At 52.7% G+C, this 15828-nt stretch overlaps 2 protein-coding genes across 7 annotated transcripts; one reads left to right on the top strand and one right to left on the bottom strand.

The window, feature by feature from the left end:
• Positions 1-1634: 1634 nt before the first annotated feature.
• On the bottom strand, positions 1635-10127 carry PRR19 (proline rich 19). 6 transcript variants are annotated; one of them, XM_055369575.2, is made up of 5 exons: positions 9947-10127; positions 9087-9242; positions 5389-5573; positions 2271-2877; positions 1635-2185 (listed from the first exon to the last, which is right to left on the bottom strand). In XM_055369575.2, exons 3-5 carry the CDS (start codon positions 5536-5538, stop codon positions 1716-1718), a joined length of 1227 nt encoding a protein of 408 aa, XP_055225550.1. In that variant the 5' UTR covers positions 5539-5573; positions 9087-9242; positions 9947-10127; the 3' UTR covers positions 1635-1715. The 6 variants fall into 6 exon arrangements, with proteins under 6 accessions (XP_055225550.1, XP_055225551.1, XP_018870294.1 ...); XM_055369576.2 differs by having other exon boundaries at positions 5389-5557; XM_019014749.3 differs by lacking the exon at positions 9087-9242.
• Positions 10128-10130: 3 nt separating this feature from the next.
• On the top strand, positions 10131-15405 carry PAFAH1B3 (platelet activating factor acetylhydrolase 1b catalytic subunit 3). Its single transcript, XM_004060840.4, has 5 exons — positions 10131-10218; positions 10428-10517; positions 12150-12266; positions 12345-12467; positions 15075-15405. Exons 1-5 carry the CDS (start codon positions 10141-10143, stop codon positions 15360-15362), a joined length of 696 nt encoding a protein of 231 aa, XP_004060888.1. The 5' UTR covers positions 10131-10140; the 3' UTR covers positions 15363-15405.
• Positions 15406-15828: the final 423 nt, after the last annotated feature.

The following is a 15828-nucleotide window of genomic DNA, read 5'->3' as shown; positions in this document are numbered from 1 at the left end:
TGTCACTTGTCCACCATAAGACCTGGGCCAAGTCATTCAGCCCTATGATCTCCTAGCCCAGTCCCCTCTATGCAGATATCAACCCTATGGTTTCCCAGTGGACAACAGCAAGCCCTAGAAAGGCTTTTCCAGAGTAGAAGCCACGCCCTTCACCTTAATTTTCCTGATCAGACTCCAACAAACATTTCTAGCTTCATCCTTCTCCACTGCAGAAAACGGGGGCTGCTCAAAATACCATTTTTTACAAATTTTCTAAGCCAAGGGGCCAAGCTGGAAATATAAGTGAAACATTTTTAATGGAGAGCGTGGATCCCACAAAGAGGGGGCCTCTGCTACTTGGCCAGTTGTTGCCAGGAAGGATTGTAGTTCTGCTGCCAGATCCTTTTTTATTTTTTCTTTCTTTCTGAAAGAAGCCAGAAATGCAATTAAAAAAAAAAAAAAGCAAACTGCCTGGTTTGTAACAGTAGGCAATTGATTCCAACATTTAAAACATATCGTGGGTGAAATTAAAAAAAGCCTGTGGGCCAGATTCAGCCCTGATCTGTCACTCCTGCCCTGAGCCTGCACATACACTGTTCCCTGTGTTCACAGACCAGGAGGCGCTCAAGGGCAGGCCCAGATGTGGCTTACTCTAGGTCCCAGCATGGCCTAGGGATTTGCTGAGTGAAAATGGCCCTGTATCTGCTATGCAGCCTCCTCCAGGACTTGCATATGCTGTTCCCCTTGCCTGAAATGTTCTTTTCCTCAAGTACCAAGTTTCCACCAACCTTGAAAAATACAGGGTTGGCAGGGCACGGTGGCTCATGCCTGTAATTGCAGCTCTTTGGGAGGCCAAGGTAGGAGGATCACTTGAGACCAGGAGTTCGAGACCAGCCTGGCCAACATGGCGAAACCCCATCTCTGCTTAAAATACAAAAATTAGCCGTGTATGGTGGCACACACCTGTAATCTGAGCTCCTCGGGAGGCTGAGGCAGGAGAATCGCTTGAACCTGGGTAGCGGAGGTTGCAGTGAGCCAAGATTGTGCCATTGCACTCTAGCCTGGGCAAGAAAACAAGACTCTGTCTCCAAAAAAAAAAGAAAAGAAAAGGAAAGAAAGAAAGAGAGAAGGAAAGGAAGGAAGGAAGGAAGGAAGGAAGGAAGGAAGGAAAGAAAGAAAGAAAGAAAGAAAGAAAGAAAGAAAGAAAGAAAGAAAGAAAGAAAGAAAGAAAAGAAAGAAAGAAAGAGAGAAAGAAAGAAATAAAAACACAGCTCTTCTACGAAGAATTCCCTCCTCACTAGGGCAGCCATCACTCCCTCCTTGGACTGCCCCAGCCCCTGCACCTCTCTTGCTCTCCTAGACACAACCATTGGAGCTGGGGTTGTGTGTGCCGACCACCAAACTGGGAGCCTCATGAGGACAAGGACTTTGTCTCACTCACTCTGGAGCCCCAGCATCACCAGAGCTCAGGGTCAGGTACACAGTTAGCCACAGTGGGCATTATGTGTTGGACTAATTGAAGTCCCAATTTTCCCCACCATGCTGGCTCCTCAGGCCCTATGAAGGTAACAAGCAACAGTACCTTCCCCTCCATCTTGGACCTAGAACTCAGAGCTAAGAAAAGCTGCTCTTCTGAGTCAGCAACTCACTGAAAATCAAGAGGACCATGAAAAGTACTTTATTGAGGTCACTGGGAGTACAAGATATCTGTCCCCAGCCCTAGCCTCAGCCTCTCCTCAGTACAGTCTCATGGGTGGAAAAGACCAGGCTTCCGGACTGCTCTGGGCCACTACCCAGGAGAGGCTGGGCAGTGGGGAAGGGGGGCTGGGGCTCCAGTCCAGGACAGAGGTTCGGGGCAACAGGGGTGATGAAGGCTGAGGCAGGGGCTGAGGGAGGCCAACCCCCCAGGGCCGAGGAGGGGGTGGCGTGGCTACCAGCCAGATGCTTTTTAACAAGTCAAACGCTGTTGGGGGACCCCAGGCTGTTCCAGATGGCGAAGACAGTGAGGGAAAGTGTGGTGGCCAGGGACCTCTTGGCGGTGCCAGACTCCCCCTGTGTGCAGTGGGCATGCTGGAGGTGTAGGGCATGGGGAAGGTGAACTCCTTTGTCCCTTGTTGCTTCCTTTGCCTCTCCTGCTCTGGGACTTGATCAGGGCTATTAATCCAGAAGGGTGTCATCTTTCTCTCAGAGACCCCAGGCTTGGCCCCTGGCACAGAGGAAAGAAGCATAGAGGCTAGCTGAGCTAGAGCCGACAAAGGAAAAGGGAGTACAGGGGCAGGAGGGATGCTCACCTGGCAAGGGTGGCTGGCAGCCCTGAAGCACCAGGGCAAGGTCAGGCACACAACCATGACAGGCCTGCAAGGTGTGCACGATGGCATCCCTGGCATCCTGAATCAGGTTCCTCCGGGGGAAGGCCTGTGGCAAACTCAGCTGACACTGCAGCTCTGCCAGCAGCTGCCCCACGCCAGACAACTCTGGGGAACTGGGTGGGCCTGGGCCCGAACCTCCAGGCACCTGGTTCTCTTTGTCCCTGGACTGCGGGGCTGGTTCCTGGGCCCTGCCTGGGCTTGGGGAGGGCTTGGCGGGGAGTGTGGGGCTGCCTGGCACCAGGGTCCCACTGCTAAGCAGCCTTGCAACATCTAGGGATTTCACCTCGTGGTTGAAGAGACCCCGGTGCTCCCGGCTCAGCCGGCCCTGGGTTATGACCACGAGCTTGGAGGCAGTAGGGACCACAGGTGGATCCCGAATGGCCACAGGAGGATCGTGGTGGGCTAATGGCCGGCGGCTGCCCACCAGGGCCTTGTTACGTTCCCGCCTAGTCTTCCGACGACGGACACGACCAGGTTTCTCAGGCTGCTGAAAAGGCTGGGAGACTGGTCCCTGGGTATCCATGGTGTCCTGGAATATAAAGATAGGGTGGCCATCAGCATGCAGATAAGTCAAGGGGAGTAGCAAAGTGAATAGGGAGGGCTGGGCGCGGTGGCTTATGCCTGTAATACCAACACTGGGGTAGGCCAAGGCAGGCGGATCACTTAGGCCAGGTCACTTTAGACCAGCCTAGCCAACATGGCAAAACCCTGTCTTTACTGAAAATACAAAAATTGGCCAGCCGCAGTGGCCCATACCTATAATCCTAGTACTTTGGGAGGCCAAGGCAGGTGGATCACCTGAGGTCAGGAGTTCGAGACCAGCCTGGCCAACATGCCGAAACCCCGTCTCTACTAAAAATACAAAAATTAGCCAGATGTGGTGGCATGCACCTGTAATTCCAGCTACTCAGGAGGCTGAGGCAGGAGAATCACTTGAACCCAGGAGGTGGAGGTTGCGGTGAGCTGAGATCATGCCATTGCACTCCAGCCTGGGCAACAGAGCAAGACTCCACCTCAAAAAAAAAAAAAAAAATTAGCTGGGCGTGGTGGTGCACGCCTGTAATCCCAGCTACTCAGGAGGCTGAGGCAGGAGGCTGAGGCAGGAGAATCGCTTGAACCCAGAAGGCAGAAGTTGCAGTGAGTCAAGATTGTGCCACTGCACTTCAGTCTGGGCAATAGAGTGAGACTCCATCTCAAAAACAAAACAAAACAAAACAAGTGAATAGGGAGATGTTTTGGGGTGCGGTGGGAATACTATTTAGAATGACCAGATGAGGCCAGGCATGGTGGCTCAAATCTGTAATCCTAGCACTTTGGGAGGCTGAGGCGGGAGTATCGCTTGAGGCTAGGAATTCAAGACCAACCTGAGCAGCAAAGTGAGACCCTCATCTCTACAAAAAATAAAAATAAAAATTAGCTGGATGATGCCAGGTGTGGTGGCTCATGCCTGTAATCCCAGCACTTTGGGAGGCCAAGGCGAGCAGATCACTTGAGGCCAGGAGTTCGAGACCAGCCTGGCCAACATGCCGAAATCCTGTCTCTACTAAAAATACAAAAATTAGCTGCATGTGATGGTGCGCGCCTGTAATCCCAGCTACTCTGGAGGCTGAGGCAGGAGAATCGCTTGAACCCAGGAGACGGAGGTTGCAGTAAGCCGAGATTGCGCCACTGCGCTTTAACCTGAGTGACAGAGTGAGACTCCATCTCAAAAAAAAAAAAAAAAAAAAGCTGGATTCGGTGGGCCACACCTGTAGTCCCAGCTGCTAGGGAAGCTGAGGTAGGAGGATCACTTGAGCCCAGGAGTTGGAGGTTACTCTGAGCTATGATTGCATCACTGTGCCCCAGCCTGGGCAAGAGAGTGAGACCTTGTCTCTTAAAAGAGAGAGAGAAGATGAGAGAAAATAAGTGAGCAGAGAGAGATTGGAAAAGGTTTGGTCAGATAAGGAATCACAGGGGTAAGATGAAGTCGAAGGAGTCACAGCTAATGGGAAGATAAGTCAGGAAATAGAGAGAGGCTATTAGGAACAGGGACATGGGGAAACAGTTAAAAGATGGAGGGTGAGCCGGGCGCGGTGACTCACACCTGTAATCCCAGCACTTTGGGAGGCCGAGGTGGGCGGATCACCAGGTCAGGAGACGGAGACCATCCTGGCTAACACGGTGAAATCCCATCTCTACTAAAAATACCAAAAATTAGCCGGGTGCGGTGGCGGGCGCCTGTAGTCCCAGCTACTCGGGAGGCTGAGGCAGGAGAATGGCGTGAACCCAGGAGGCGGAGCTTGCAGTGAGCCGAGATCGCGCCACTGCCCTCCAGCCTGGATGACCGAGCGAGACTCCATCTCAAAAAAAAAAAAAAAAAAAAGATGGAGGGTGGGGGCCAGGCGCAGTGGCTCACGCCTGTAGTCCCAGCACTTTGGGAGGCCGAGGTGGGTGGATCATTTGAGGTCAGGAGTTCGAGACCAGCCTGGGCAACATGTGAAACCTCGCCTCTACTAAAAATACAAAAATTAGCCGGCGTGGTGGTGAATGTCTGTAATCGCACCTACTCAAGAGGCTGAGGCAGGAGAATCGCTTGAAATCGGGAGGCGGAGGTTGCAGTGAGCCGAGATCGCGCCACTGCACTCCAGCCTGGGGGACACAACGAGACTCTGTCTCAACAACAACAAAACAACAACAACAACAACAACAAAAGATGGAGGGTGGTGAAGGGGTCATGAGATTGGAGGGATTTGGGGGACCAGAAAGTGATTCTGGACGGAGAAATCCAGGGGTAGACGAGGTACAGGGGAATGCAGAAAGTGGAAAGAGATGGTAGAGAAAGAAAAGCAGGAGAGGGAGAGCAGCATGAGAAGTCTGGAAAGCCTGAGAAAACCTCGAGAGAACAGGAAGGGAGACAGAGGCGCGATCAGGGACAGGGCCTGATCACAAAGGAAGGGCCTAGGGCAGGAGAGGAAGCATGGTGGCCAGCCGCGGTAGGGCAGGGTGGGCAGAGTGAAGGGAGTGGGGTACGGTTGGTAGGAGCAGGGTGGGGGAAGGGCACCTCTCTCGCCCCAACGAACCCCGGCACTTCCCACTTCACGTAGCTGTGGGGCGCAATGGCTTCTTTTCCGCGGTGACCCCAGCTCTCGAAGTCACCTGGCGCTGTTCCGGGCCTCGGGCTCCCCCACACGCATGCGCGTGCCCTTTCCATGCCCTTTGGCTTCGTGGCTCTGAGAAGACGGAAACCTAGAGGCGCGTGCCAGGGAAGCGCCGGTTATAGCCCCTCCCCTCCCAGCCTCAATTTCAGAAATCTCCCTTTCTTGGTCTCAGCACCTCCCAGCCCTCAATTGGCTGTGAGGTTCACTAGGTCCGCCCCCTTCCTGAATGCTGATTGGTTCAGATAGCTATCAGCGGTCTTTCGAGGGCTAGTTGAGACCAGGCGTGCCAAAGGGAAGAAGGGTCATGGTAGCCCCCATGCACAGCTGTCCCCCAAGCAGCCACAGACATAATCCCTAGAAAACTTATATAGCTGGCCGGGCGTGGTGGCTCACGTCTGTAATCCCAGCACTTTGGGAGGCAGAGGCAGGAGGCTGGCTTGAGCCCAAGAGTTCAAGACCACCCTGGACAACATAGGGAGACCCTCACTACAAAAAATAAATTAGCTTTGGGCGTGGTGGCTCACGCCTGTAATCCCAGCACTTTGGGAGGCCGAGGTGGGCGGATCACAAGGTCAGGAGATCGAGACCATCCTGGCTAACACGGTGAAACCCCGTCTCTACTAAAAATACAAAAAATTAGCCGGGCGTGGTGGCGGGCGCCTGTAGTCCTAACTACTCGGGAGGCTGAGGCAGGAGAATGGCGTGAACTCGGGAGGCGGAGCTTGCAGTGAGCCGAGATGCATTTCAGCCTGGGCGACAGAGCGAGACTCCGTCTCTAAATAAACAAATAAGTTGGGCGCAGTGGCTCTTGCCTGTGGGCCCAGCTACTTGGGAGGCTGATGCAGGAGGATCACTTAAGCCTAGGAGGTGGAGGCAGCAGTGAGCCATGATCACGCCCGCCTGAGGGAGACGGCAAGACCCTGTAAAAGAACAAAAATTAGGCCAGGCACATTGGCTCACGACTGTATATTCAGCGACTCAGCAGGCTGGGGCAGGAGAATTGCTTGAACCTGGGAAGTGGAGGATGCAGTGAGCCGAGATCACACCACTGCATTCCAGCCTGGGTGACAGAGTAAGACTCCATCTCAAAAAAAAGTTAGTGTAGTGTTGTGATTCATAGCTAGGCTTGGTTTAAATGCCCAAAATGGCACAACTGGGCTGTGTGACCTTGGAAATGTTTGTAACTGGTCAGACTTAGTTTTCTGACCCGTAAAATTGGGTTGGTAATAAAACTACCTTCGTCATTTGGTTGCTAGAAGGATAAACTAGACCAATATGTCTAGCTTGAAATGGGCCTGGTGAATGAAGAATGCCTGGAAGCTTTGTTTCTCACTAAGCTTTGCTTCAGGAACTGCTCCAACTTATCCTCTAAGACTTTATTTTAAAAAATTTTTTTCTCGGTTGGGTATGGTGGCTCACGCCTGTAATCCCAGCACTTTGGGAGGCCAAGGCAGGTAGATCATGAGGTCAGGAGATCGAGACCATCCTGGCTAACACAGTGAAACCTCTTCTCTATTAAAAATACAAAAAATTAGCTGGGCATGGTGGCACACGCCTGTAGTCCCAGCTACTCAGGAGTCTGAGGCAGGAGAATCACTTGAACCTGGGAGGCAGAGGTTGCAGTGAGCCGAGATCACGTCATTGCAGTCCAGCCTAGGCGACAGAGCAAGACTCTATCAAAAAAAAAAAAAAAAAAATTCTCTCTTATTATATCACTGACTTGAAGGCATAATTATGACTTTTTTTTTCTTTTCTTTTCTTTCCTTTTCTTTTTGAGATGGAATTTAAATCTGTCACCGAGGCTGGAGTGCAGTGGCACAGTCTGAACTCACTGCAACCTCCACCTCCCGGGTTCAAGCGATTCTCTTGCCTCAGCCTCCCAGGTAGCTGGGACTACAGGCGCAGACCACCTTGCCCAGCTAATCTTTGTATTTTTTAATAGAGATGGGGTTTTGCTATGTTGGTCAGACTGGTCTTGAACTCCTGACGCCAAGTGATCTGCCCACCTCAGCCTCCCAAAGTGCTGGGATTATAGGAGTGAGCCACCGTGCCTAGCTGATTATGACTTCTTTTTTGGAGACAGGGACTCACTCTGTCACCCAACCTGGAGTGCAGTGACACTATCATGGCCCACTGCCACCTCATCTCCCAGGCTCAAGCTATCCTCCTGCCTCAGCCTCCCAACTAACTGGGACTACAGGCACTTGCCTTTTTTTTTTTTTTTTTTGAGACAGCGTCTCGCTCTGTCTCCCAGGCTGAAGTGCAGTGGTGCCATCTCGGCTCACTGCAAGCTCTGCCTCCCAGGTTCACGCAATTCTCCTGCCTCAGCCTCCCGAGTAGCTGGGACTACAGGCGCCTGCCACCACGCGCAGCTAATTTTTTGTATTTTTAGTAGAGACGGGGTTTCACCGTGTTAGCCAGGATGGTCTCGATCTCCTGACCTCATGATCCGCCCACCTCGGCCTCCCAAAGTGCTGGGATTACAGGCGTGAGCCACCGGGCCCGGCCTTTTTTTTTTTTTTTTTTAGACAGGGTCTCACTATGTTACCCCGGCTGGTCTCAAACTTCTGGGTTCAAGCGATCCTCGCACCTCAGCCTCCCCAGTAGCTGGGACTACAGGCATGCATCACTGCACCTGGCTCCCTCAGACTTTATTTGTTTGTTTATTTTTGTAATTAAGACAGAGTCTCGCTGTGTCACCCAAGCTGGGCCACTGTCGTCCAGGCTGGGCTGCGGTGGCGCGATCTCAGCTCACTGCAACCTCTGCCTCCCAGACTCAAGCAATTCTCCTGCCTCAGCCTTCCCAAGTAGCTGGGACTACAGGCGTGTGCCGCCATGCCTAGCTAATTTTTTTTTTTTTTGTATATTTAGTAGACACGTGGTTTCGCCATGTTGGCCAGGCTGGTTGACCTCAAGTGATCCAACCATGTCAGCCTCCCAAAGTGCTGGGATTACAGGCGTGAGCCTCCACGCTGGCCTCCCTCAGACTTTAAAATCAAGCTATTCCACGATATTCCCCACACCTAATAAGAAAGTGATTACCTGTGTCTTTTCTTTCTGCTTGCCCATTCTTCATTATCTTTCAGACCCAGCTGAGATACTACTCCTAGGAAACCCATAGTCCTCAGAGTCCTTCTCCTCTTCCTCCCCAGAGGTCCCTGTCTCTCCCTCAAACACAACTTTGACACCCCTACACCTCTGTGTCTGGATCTGTCTCCCTAAACACATTGGGACAAGGTCAGGAGCTGACCCACTCATTTACTACTCATTCAGCAAGCACTTGTGGAATAACCACTGTGTGCCCGGCCCCGTTCCAGGGAAGTGGATTGAAAAAGAACATAAACACAATGAATAACACTCATCTCTGTCTCAGTATCAATCCACCTCGAAGGAATGAATACATGGGAAGGTCCCACCTGGAGTGAGGCTACAAGAACATGACCAGGACGTTTAGCATGAAGTGGGCCCCCCACCTGGTCCCAGAGAAGAGGGAGATCTGAGAAGACACTGAGGTCTGAGATTAATTTGGGGCAGCGTTGGGGGAGAGGCGCGACCCTAGGTGGCCTTGGCTATGGATGTAGGTTTCAGAGCTCAGACATACCCAGTTGGCCTGTGGGTTTAGAGAGAGTGTAGAGGCTGCAGATCTGCAAGATGATCTGCCGGAGGGACGCCAGACTGGACCTGAGCCCTGGAGGCGTCTCTAATTTCCTTTCTCTTTCTGCACCTTCTTCTACCCTCCACGCAGGTCCTATGGTGTCTTGAATGCAAAGATATGTAGTTTATATGTTATGCCACGCGCGCGCACACACACACGGTGTTTTGAGTAGGGGTCCTGTGATGTCTTGAATGCAAAGATATGTACTTTAGATTTCAACACACACACACACACACACACACACACACACGGTGTTTTGAGTAGGGGAAGCCCACGAGTAGATAGGCTCACTAAAGCCCTGGCGCGGCCTTAGAGTGGCTCCTTAAAAGGGAGCCTCGAATTTTCACATTTTGTCATCTTCCTTTTCTGTCCCCCACATCAGTAGAAAATGGGAGCGTCCCCCCCAGCCAGGTGCATTCGAGCCACCCCTTCAAGGGAATATAAGAATGGACTCGTCCACTCGCTCCCCTCCCCCCACCACGTGAATGGGTCACCCCCACCCCGCAACAGTAGGTGGTCCCTTCCGCACATTTCGCTCTGTACAGCAAATGGTTTCTTCCCATTTGCTAGACAGAGGGCTAGATTTTCCCCGCCCACTCTCGACTCTTCAGGTAGTTCGCCCCTCCCCGTGACCGGTGGGTGGTTTCTCCCTCCTCCCCGCCTCGGGAGCTAGATGGTCTCGCCTCTCCCTCCCCCCACCCCGTGCCGGGTGCGCGGCCTGGGAGTCAGCGGCCCGAGCGGGAAGCGCCGGGCGAGCCCACTGTGCGGCCGTCGTGGGGGAAGCGAAGGTTCCTGATTCCACCTACCTCCTAAGTGAAGGCTTCCGTCCCTGGAGAGGAGGCGGCGCCCTGTATCGGCCTTCGTCCTCCGCGGGTGTGCTAGCGTTGGGACGGTCCTTTGTTGCCGCGAGGGGTAGGAGTGGGCGTGGCGGAGCCAGCTCCGTCCGGAACACTCTCGGGCCGACCCGACTCGCTCATCCTGCAGGAGCTGCGGCGCCAAGATGAGTGGCGAGGAGAACCCAGCCAGCAAGCCCACGCCGGTGCAGGACGTACAGGGCGACGGGCGCTGGATGTCCCTGGTGAGCGTTCCCACCTGGGATATTGAGGAGTCCGGGGGGCGGGGGGTGGCTCAGGAGAACGGCTGGTTCGTGCCACTCTCACTACCTGATTGGGAAACTGAGGGCAGTTGAGGAGGCGCTGCCTAAGGGAGCAGGGCGGGGCGGGCGGGGCGGGCGGGGCGGGCCTTGGAGCGTGCGTGCCATTGACTCCCTCTCGCGCGCTCCCGCAGCACCATCGGTTCGTGGCTGACAGCAAAGATAAGGAACCCGAAGTCGTCTTCATCGGGGACTCCTTGGTCCAGCTCATGCACCAGTGCGAGGTGAGGGCAGTCCCTCTCCCCCTGCCCCATCCAGCCCTGTGTCCATGCTGACACATCTGGACCAGAACCCAGGCCAGGTGAGGTATTATGGGAGTACCCAGATTGGCCTGAGGCAGCCCGAGGCTCTGAGAATCTTGGTGTAAGGTGCAACATTCTATTGAGAAAGAAATGTATGCCTTGGTTTTATCAGATTGGATTTGTGTATAATGTACTAAGACCTAAAATGAGGCTTTCCTGCCATAGGCTTGCCTAAAGTGAGGCTCTTTCTTGTTTGCTTTAAGTAGTGCACAGCCCTGTTGGGTTTACACAAAGCTATAGTCACTTTACAGGAAGCGAAGGTCAACTCTAATGGCACTCTACAAAGAGGACTCAATCATAATAATATCTTTCCACGAAGCATGTCCAACTGTAATGGGTTTGATCAAAATAAGTTTCAACTGTAATGCCATTGATTCAATGCATGGCTCAAGCAGACTGGATTTTCATAAAGTGAGTCGCTTCTATGGGGCTTGGTTTGTTTTATTTGTTGGTTGGTTGGTTTTTGAGACAGGGTCTTGCTCTGTCACCCAGGCTGGCGTGCAGTGGTATGATCTCTGTTCACTGCAACCTCTGCCTCCTGGGCTCAAGTGATCCTCCCACCTCAGCCTCCCGAGTAGCTGGGACTACAGGTGCACATCACTATGCACCTGGCTAATTTTTGTAATTTTTGTAGAGATGGGGTTTTGCCCTGTTGTGTAGGTTGGTCTTGAACTCCTGGGCTCAAGCAGTCCGCCCACCTCAGCATGAGCAACAGAGCCTGGGGCTTGGTTTAAAGTGAGAGACTCTAGGCAGGGTGTGGTGGCTTACGCCTGTAATCCCAGCACTTTGGGAGGCCAAGGCAGGCGGATGACCTGAGGCCAGGAGTTCGAGACCACCCTGGCCAACATGGCGAAACCCTGTCTCTACTAAAAATACAAAAATTAGCTGGGCATGGTGTCACATGCCTATAGTCCCAGCTACTTGGGAGGCTGAGGCAGGAGAATCACTTGAACCTGGGAAGCAGAGATTGCAATGAGCCGAGATCGCACTACTGCACTCCAGCCTGGGCGACAAGAGCAAAACTCCGTCTCAAAAAATAAATAGGCTGGGCACCATGGGCTCACGCCTGTAATCCCAACACTTTGGGAGGCCGAGGCAGGTGGATCACCTGAGGTCAGGAGTTCGAGACCAGTCTGGCCCACATGGTGAAACCCCATCTCTACTAAAAATACAAAAAATTAGCTGGACGTGGTGGCGTACACCTGTAGTCCCAGCTGCTCGGGAGGCTGAGACATGAGAATCACTTGAACTAGGGAGGTGGAGGTTGCAGTGAGCCGAGATAGTGCCACTGCACTCCAGCCTGGGTGACACAGTGAGACTCTGTCTCAAAAATAAAATAACTCTGTCTCAAAAATATAAAATAAAATAAGTGAGAGACTCTAATAGATTTCTATAAAGTGAGGTTCAGCCATGCTGGAGTTTGCTCCAGGTGAAATTTTAAGACTGCTTCCATGAAGTAAGGTTCTTCCATAATGGCATTTGGTTAACACCTGGACAGAGGGGGATGGTCCATGCGGACAGTGCCCTTGTGCCCATACCACTTCTTGCCCACAGATCTGGCGCGAGCTTTTCTCTCCTCTGCATGCACTTAACTTTGGCATCGGTGGTGACGGCACACAGCATGTACTGTGGCGGCTGGAGAATGGGGAGCTGGAACACATCCGGCCCAAGGTGAGCGGGGCTTGGGTGGGGCTCTAAAACATCTTTTGGCTGCCCCCTCACCGCTGCTTCATGTCTCTTTTTCGACAGATTGTGGTGGTCTGGGTGGGCACCAACAACCACGGACACACAGCAGAGCAGGTGACTGGTGGCATCAAGGCCATTGTGCAACTGGTGAATGAGCGACAGCCCCAGGCCCGGGTTGTGGTGCTGGTGAGAGGCTGGGAGAGTGGGAAAGGAAGAATGGCAGTGGTCTGGGACCCCCTCAGATATAGCCACAGTTGGCACAGTTCTAGGCAGCTTGACATAGAGCAGTGGCTTTTAGGCAGAATCTCACGTTGGAGCTTGCTATACTCTTCAGAGTGGCTGTGGTTGAGAATATGCTCAGAGACCAATTAGCCTTTTTTGCCCAGGGATGGCTTAAGACTTTGGGGGTATTGAAAAACTAAAAAACAGGCCAGGCACGGTGGCTCACGCCTGTAATCCCAGCACTTTGGGAGACTGAGGCAGGTGGATCACGAGGTCAGGAGATCAAGACCATCCTGGCTAACACAGTGAAACCCCATTTCTACTAAAAATACAAAAAAAAATTAGCCGGGCGTGGTGGCGGGCACCTGTAGTTCGAGCTAACTTGGCAGGCTGAGGCAGGAGAATGGTGTGAACCTGGGAGGCGGAGCTTGCAGTGAGCTGATACTGTGCCACTGCACTCCAGCCTGGGCGACAGAGGGAGACTCCGTCTCAAAAAAAAAAAAAAATTAGTTGGGCATGGGCTGGGCGCAGTGGCTCATGCCTGTAATCCCAGCACTTTGGGAGGCCGAGGCAAGCAGATCACCTGAGGTCGGGAGTTCAAGACCAGCCTGACCACACGTGGAGAAACCCCATCTCTACTAAAAATACAAAATTAGCTGGGCGTGGTGGCACATGCCTGTAATCCCAGCTACTTGGGAGGCTAAGGCAGGAGAATCGCTTGAACCCAGGAGGTGGAGGTTGGGGTGAGCCAAGATTGCACCATTGCACTCCAGCCTGGGCAACAAGAGCGAAACTCTGTCTCAAAAAAAAAAAAAAAAAAAAAAAAGCCGGGTGCGGTGGCTCACGCCTGTAAACCTATAATCCCAGCACTTTGGGAGGCTGAAGAGGGTGGATCACGAGGTCAGGAGATCAAGACCATCCTGGCTAACAAGGTGAAACCCTGTTTCTACTAAAAATACAAAAAATTAGCCGGGCGTGGTGGCAGGCGTCTGTAGTCCCAGCTACTTGGGAGGCTGAGGCAGGAGAATGGCATGAACCTGGGGGGGCGGAGCTTGCAGTGAGCCGAGATTGCGCCACTGCACTCCAGCCTGGGCAACAGAGCAAGACTCCATCTCAAAAAAAAAAAGAATTAGCTGAGTATGATGGTGCACAAAACCTGTAACCCCAGCTACTTGGGAGGCTAAAGGGGAAGGATCACTTGAGCCCAGGAATTCAAGGTAACAGCTGTGATCATGCTACCGCACTCCAGCCTGGGTGACAGAGACCCTGTCTCACCAGAAAACAAAAGAAAAACCCTCAAAAAACCTTGAATAGGCCAAAAGTTGTCAGGCATTCCTGGGGTAAATCTAGGCTCCATCACTTGTAGGTAGCTAGGACATTTCCTCTTCTGAAAGGGGATTGATCCCTTGGCATAAACCGTGATGTTGATATCTTTTATTTATTTTTTTGGGGACAGAGTCTTGCTCTGTTGCCAGGCCAGAGTGCAGTGACGCAATCTGGCCTCACTACAACCTCCTCCTGGGTTCAAGCGATTCTCCTGCCTCAGCCTCCACAGTAGCTGAGACTGCAGGCGCGTGCCACCACGCCTGGCTAATTTTTGTATTTTTAGTAGAGATGGCATTTCACCATTTTGGCCGGGCTGGTCTCAAACTCCTGACCTCAAGTGATCCACCCGTCTCAGCCTCCCAAAGTGCTGGGATTACAGGCGTGAGCAACCTCCCTTGGCCTATTTATTTTTTGAGACAGGATCTGGCTCTGTTGCCCAGGCTGGAGTGCGGTGGCATGATCTCAGCTCACTGCAAATTCTGCTTCCAGGGCTCAAGTGATTCTCCCATGTCAGCCTCCCGAGTAGCTGGGACTACAGGCACATGCCATCATGTCCCACTAATTTTTGTGTATTTTTGTTAGAGATGGGGTTTCACCATGTTGCCCAGGTTGGTCTCGAACTCCTGGGCTCAAGCGACCTATCCAGCTCTGCCTCCCATCATGCTGGGATTACAGGCGTGAGCCACTGAACCTAGCCAATGTCAACATTTTTCTAAGTGATACTTTGAAAGAGGCTAGGCTGGGCGCGGTGGCTCACGCCTGTAATCCCAACACTTTAGGAGGCCGAGGCGGGCGGATCATGAAGTCAGGAGATCGAGACCATCCTGGCTAACATGGTGAAACCCCGTCTCTAATAAAAATACAAAAAATTAGCCAGGCATGATGGTGGGTGCCCGTAGTCCCAGCTACTTGGGAGGCTGAGGCAGGAGAATGGCCTGAACCTGGGAGGCGGAGCTTGCAGTGAGTCGAGATCGCGCCACTGCACTCCAGTCTGGGCGACAGAGCAAGACTCTGTCTCAAAAAAAAAAAAGAAAAGAAAAGGAAAGAGGCTAAAATCCAGAAGTCTCTTGCTAAATGAGGGCTAGGATGTGATATTTAGGAACTACCCTCCCACCCTCCCCACTTGCCCATCCCTAGTGTTTTCTGCAGCTGGAAACTTCATGGTGGTGGGTGGAGGACAGGTTGGCACAGAGAACAAGATACTCAAATGCTTGTTTCCTTACTACGCCTCGTGTTCCTGCTCAGGGCCTGCTTCCGCGAGGCCAACATCCCAACCCACTTCGGGAGAAGAACCGACAGGTGAACGAGCTGGTACGGGTGGCACTGGCTGGCCACCCTCGGGCCCACTTCCTAGATGCCGACCCTGGCTTTGTGCACTCAGATGGCACCATCAGCCACCATGACATGTATGATTACCTGCATCTGAGCCGCCTGGGCTACACACCTGTTTGCCGGGCTCTGCACTCCCTGCTTCTGCGTCTGCTGGCCCAAGACCAGGGCCAAGGTGCTCCCCTGCTGGAGCCTGCACCCTAAGCATCCTGCTGCCTTCCCACAACATTAAACTCTCCTTCCTCAGTGTGCTGTTTCCTGCTTTATGGTCGAACCTGTCTGGGTATCTGGGTACCACCATTAGTCCTTATCCTGATCTGTGACCCTGCAGTTCTGCAAGGTTTTTTGTGTGAGACAGGGTCTCTCTCCGTCACCCAGGCTAGAGTACAGTGGTGAGACCACAGCCCACTGCAACTTCAACCTCCCAGGCTCAAGTGATCCACCCACCTCAGCCTCCTGAATAGCTGCTACTATAAGCATGTGCCACTACGTCCAGCTTATTGTATTTTTTGTAGAGAAGTGGTTTTGCCATGTTGCCCAGGCTGGTCTGACTCCTGAGCTCAAGCAATCCACCTGCCTCGGCCTCCCAGGGTGCTGGCATTACAGACATGAGCCACCATGCCTGGCTGTGGTTCTATTTCTGCCCAGGGCAGGTATCACTGATCCATTA

Source organism: Gorilla gorilla, chromosome 20, assembly GCF_029281585.2.
Source record: "Gorilla gorilla gorilla isolate KB3781 chromosome 20, NHGRI_mGorGor1-v2.1_pri, whole genome shotgun sequence".
In the NCBI taxonomy this organism is placed as follows: domain Eukaryota; kingdom Metazoa; phylum Chordata; class Mammalia; order Primates; family Hominidae; genus Gorilla; species Gorilla gorilla.
This window is presented reverse-complemented; position numbering and strand designations above follow the sequence as displayed.

What these genes read in the sequence shown, in the direction of transcription:
- PRR19 (XM_055369575.2), bottom strand. Translation starts at nt 5,538, where the DNA reads ATGGAAAGGGCACGCGCATGCGTGTGGGGGAGCCCGAGGCCCGGAACA. An exon ending in GGTTCGTTGGGGCGAGAGAG is followed by an intron (nt 2,878 to 5,388) that starts GTGCCCTTCCCC and finishes TTTATATTCCAG; the next exon opens with GACACCATGGATACCCAGGG. An exon ending in CTGCCAGCCACCCTTGCCAG is followed by an intron (nt 2,186 to 2,270) that starts GTGAGCATCCCT and finishes CCTCTGTGCCAG; the next exon opens with GGGCCAAGCCTGGGGTCTCT.
- PAFAH1B3 (XM_004060840.4), top strand. Translation starts at nt 10,141, where the DNA reads ATGAGTGGCGAGGAGAACCCAGCCAGCAAGCCCACGCCGGTGCAGGAC. An exon ending in TGGAACACATCCGGCCCAAG is followed by an intron (nt 12,267 to 12,344) that starts GTGAGCGGGGCT and finishes CTTTTTCGACAG; the next exon opens with ATTGTGGTGGTCTGGGTGGG. An exon ending in AGGCCCGGGTTGTGGTGCTG is followed by an intron (nt 12,468 to 15,074) that starts GTGAGAGGCTGG and finishes GTTCCTGCTCAG; the next exon opens with GGCCTGCTTCCGCGAGGCCA.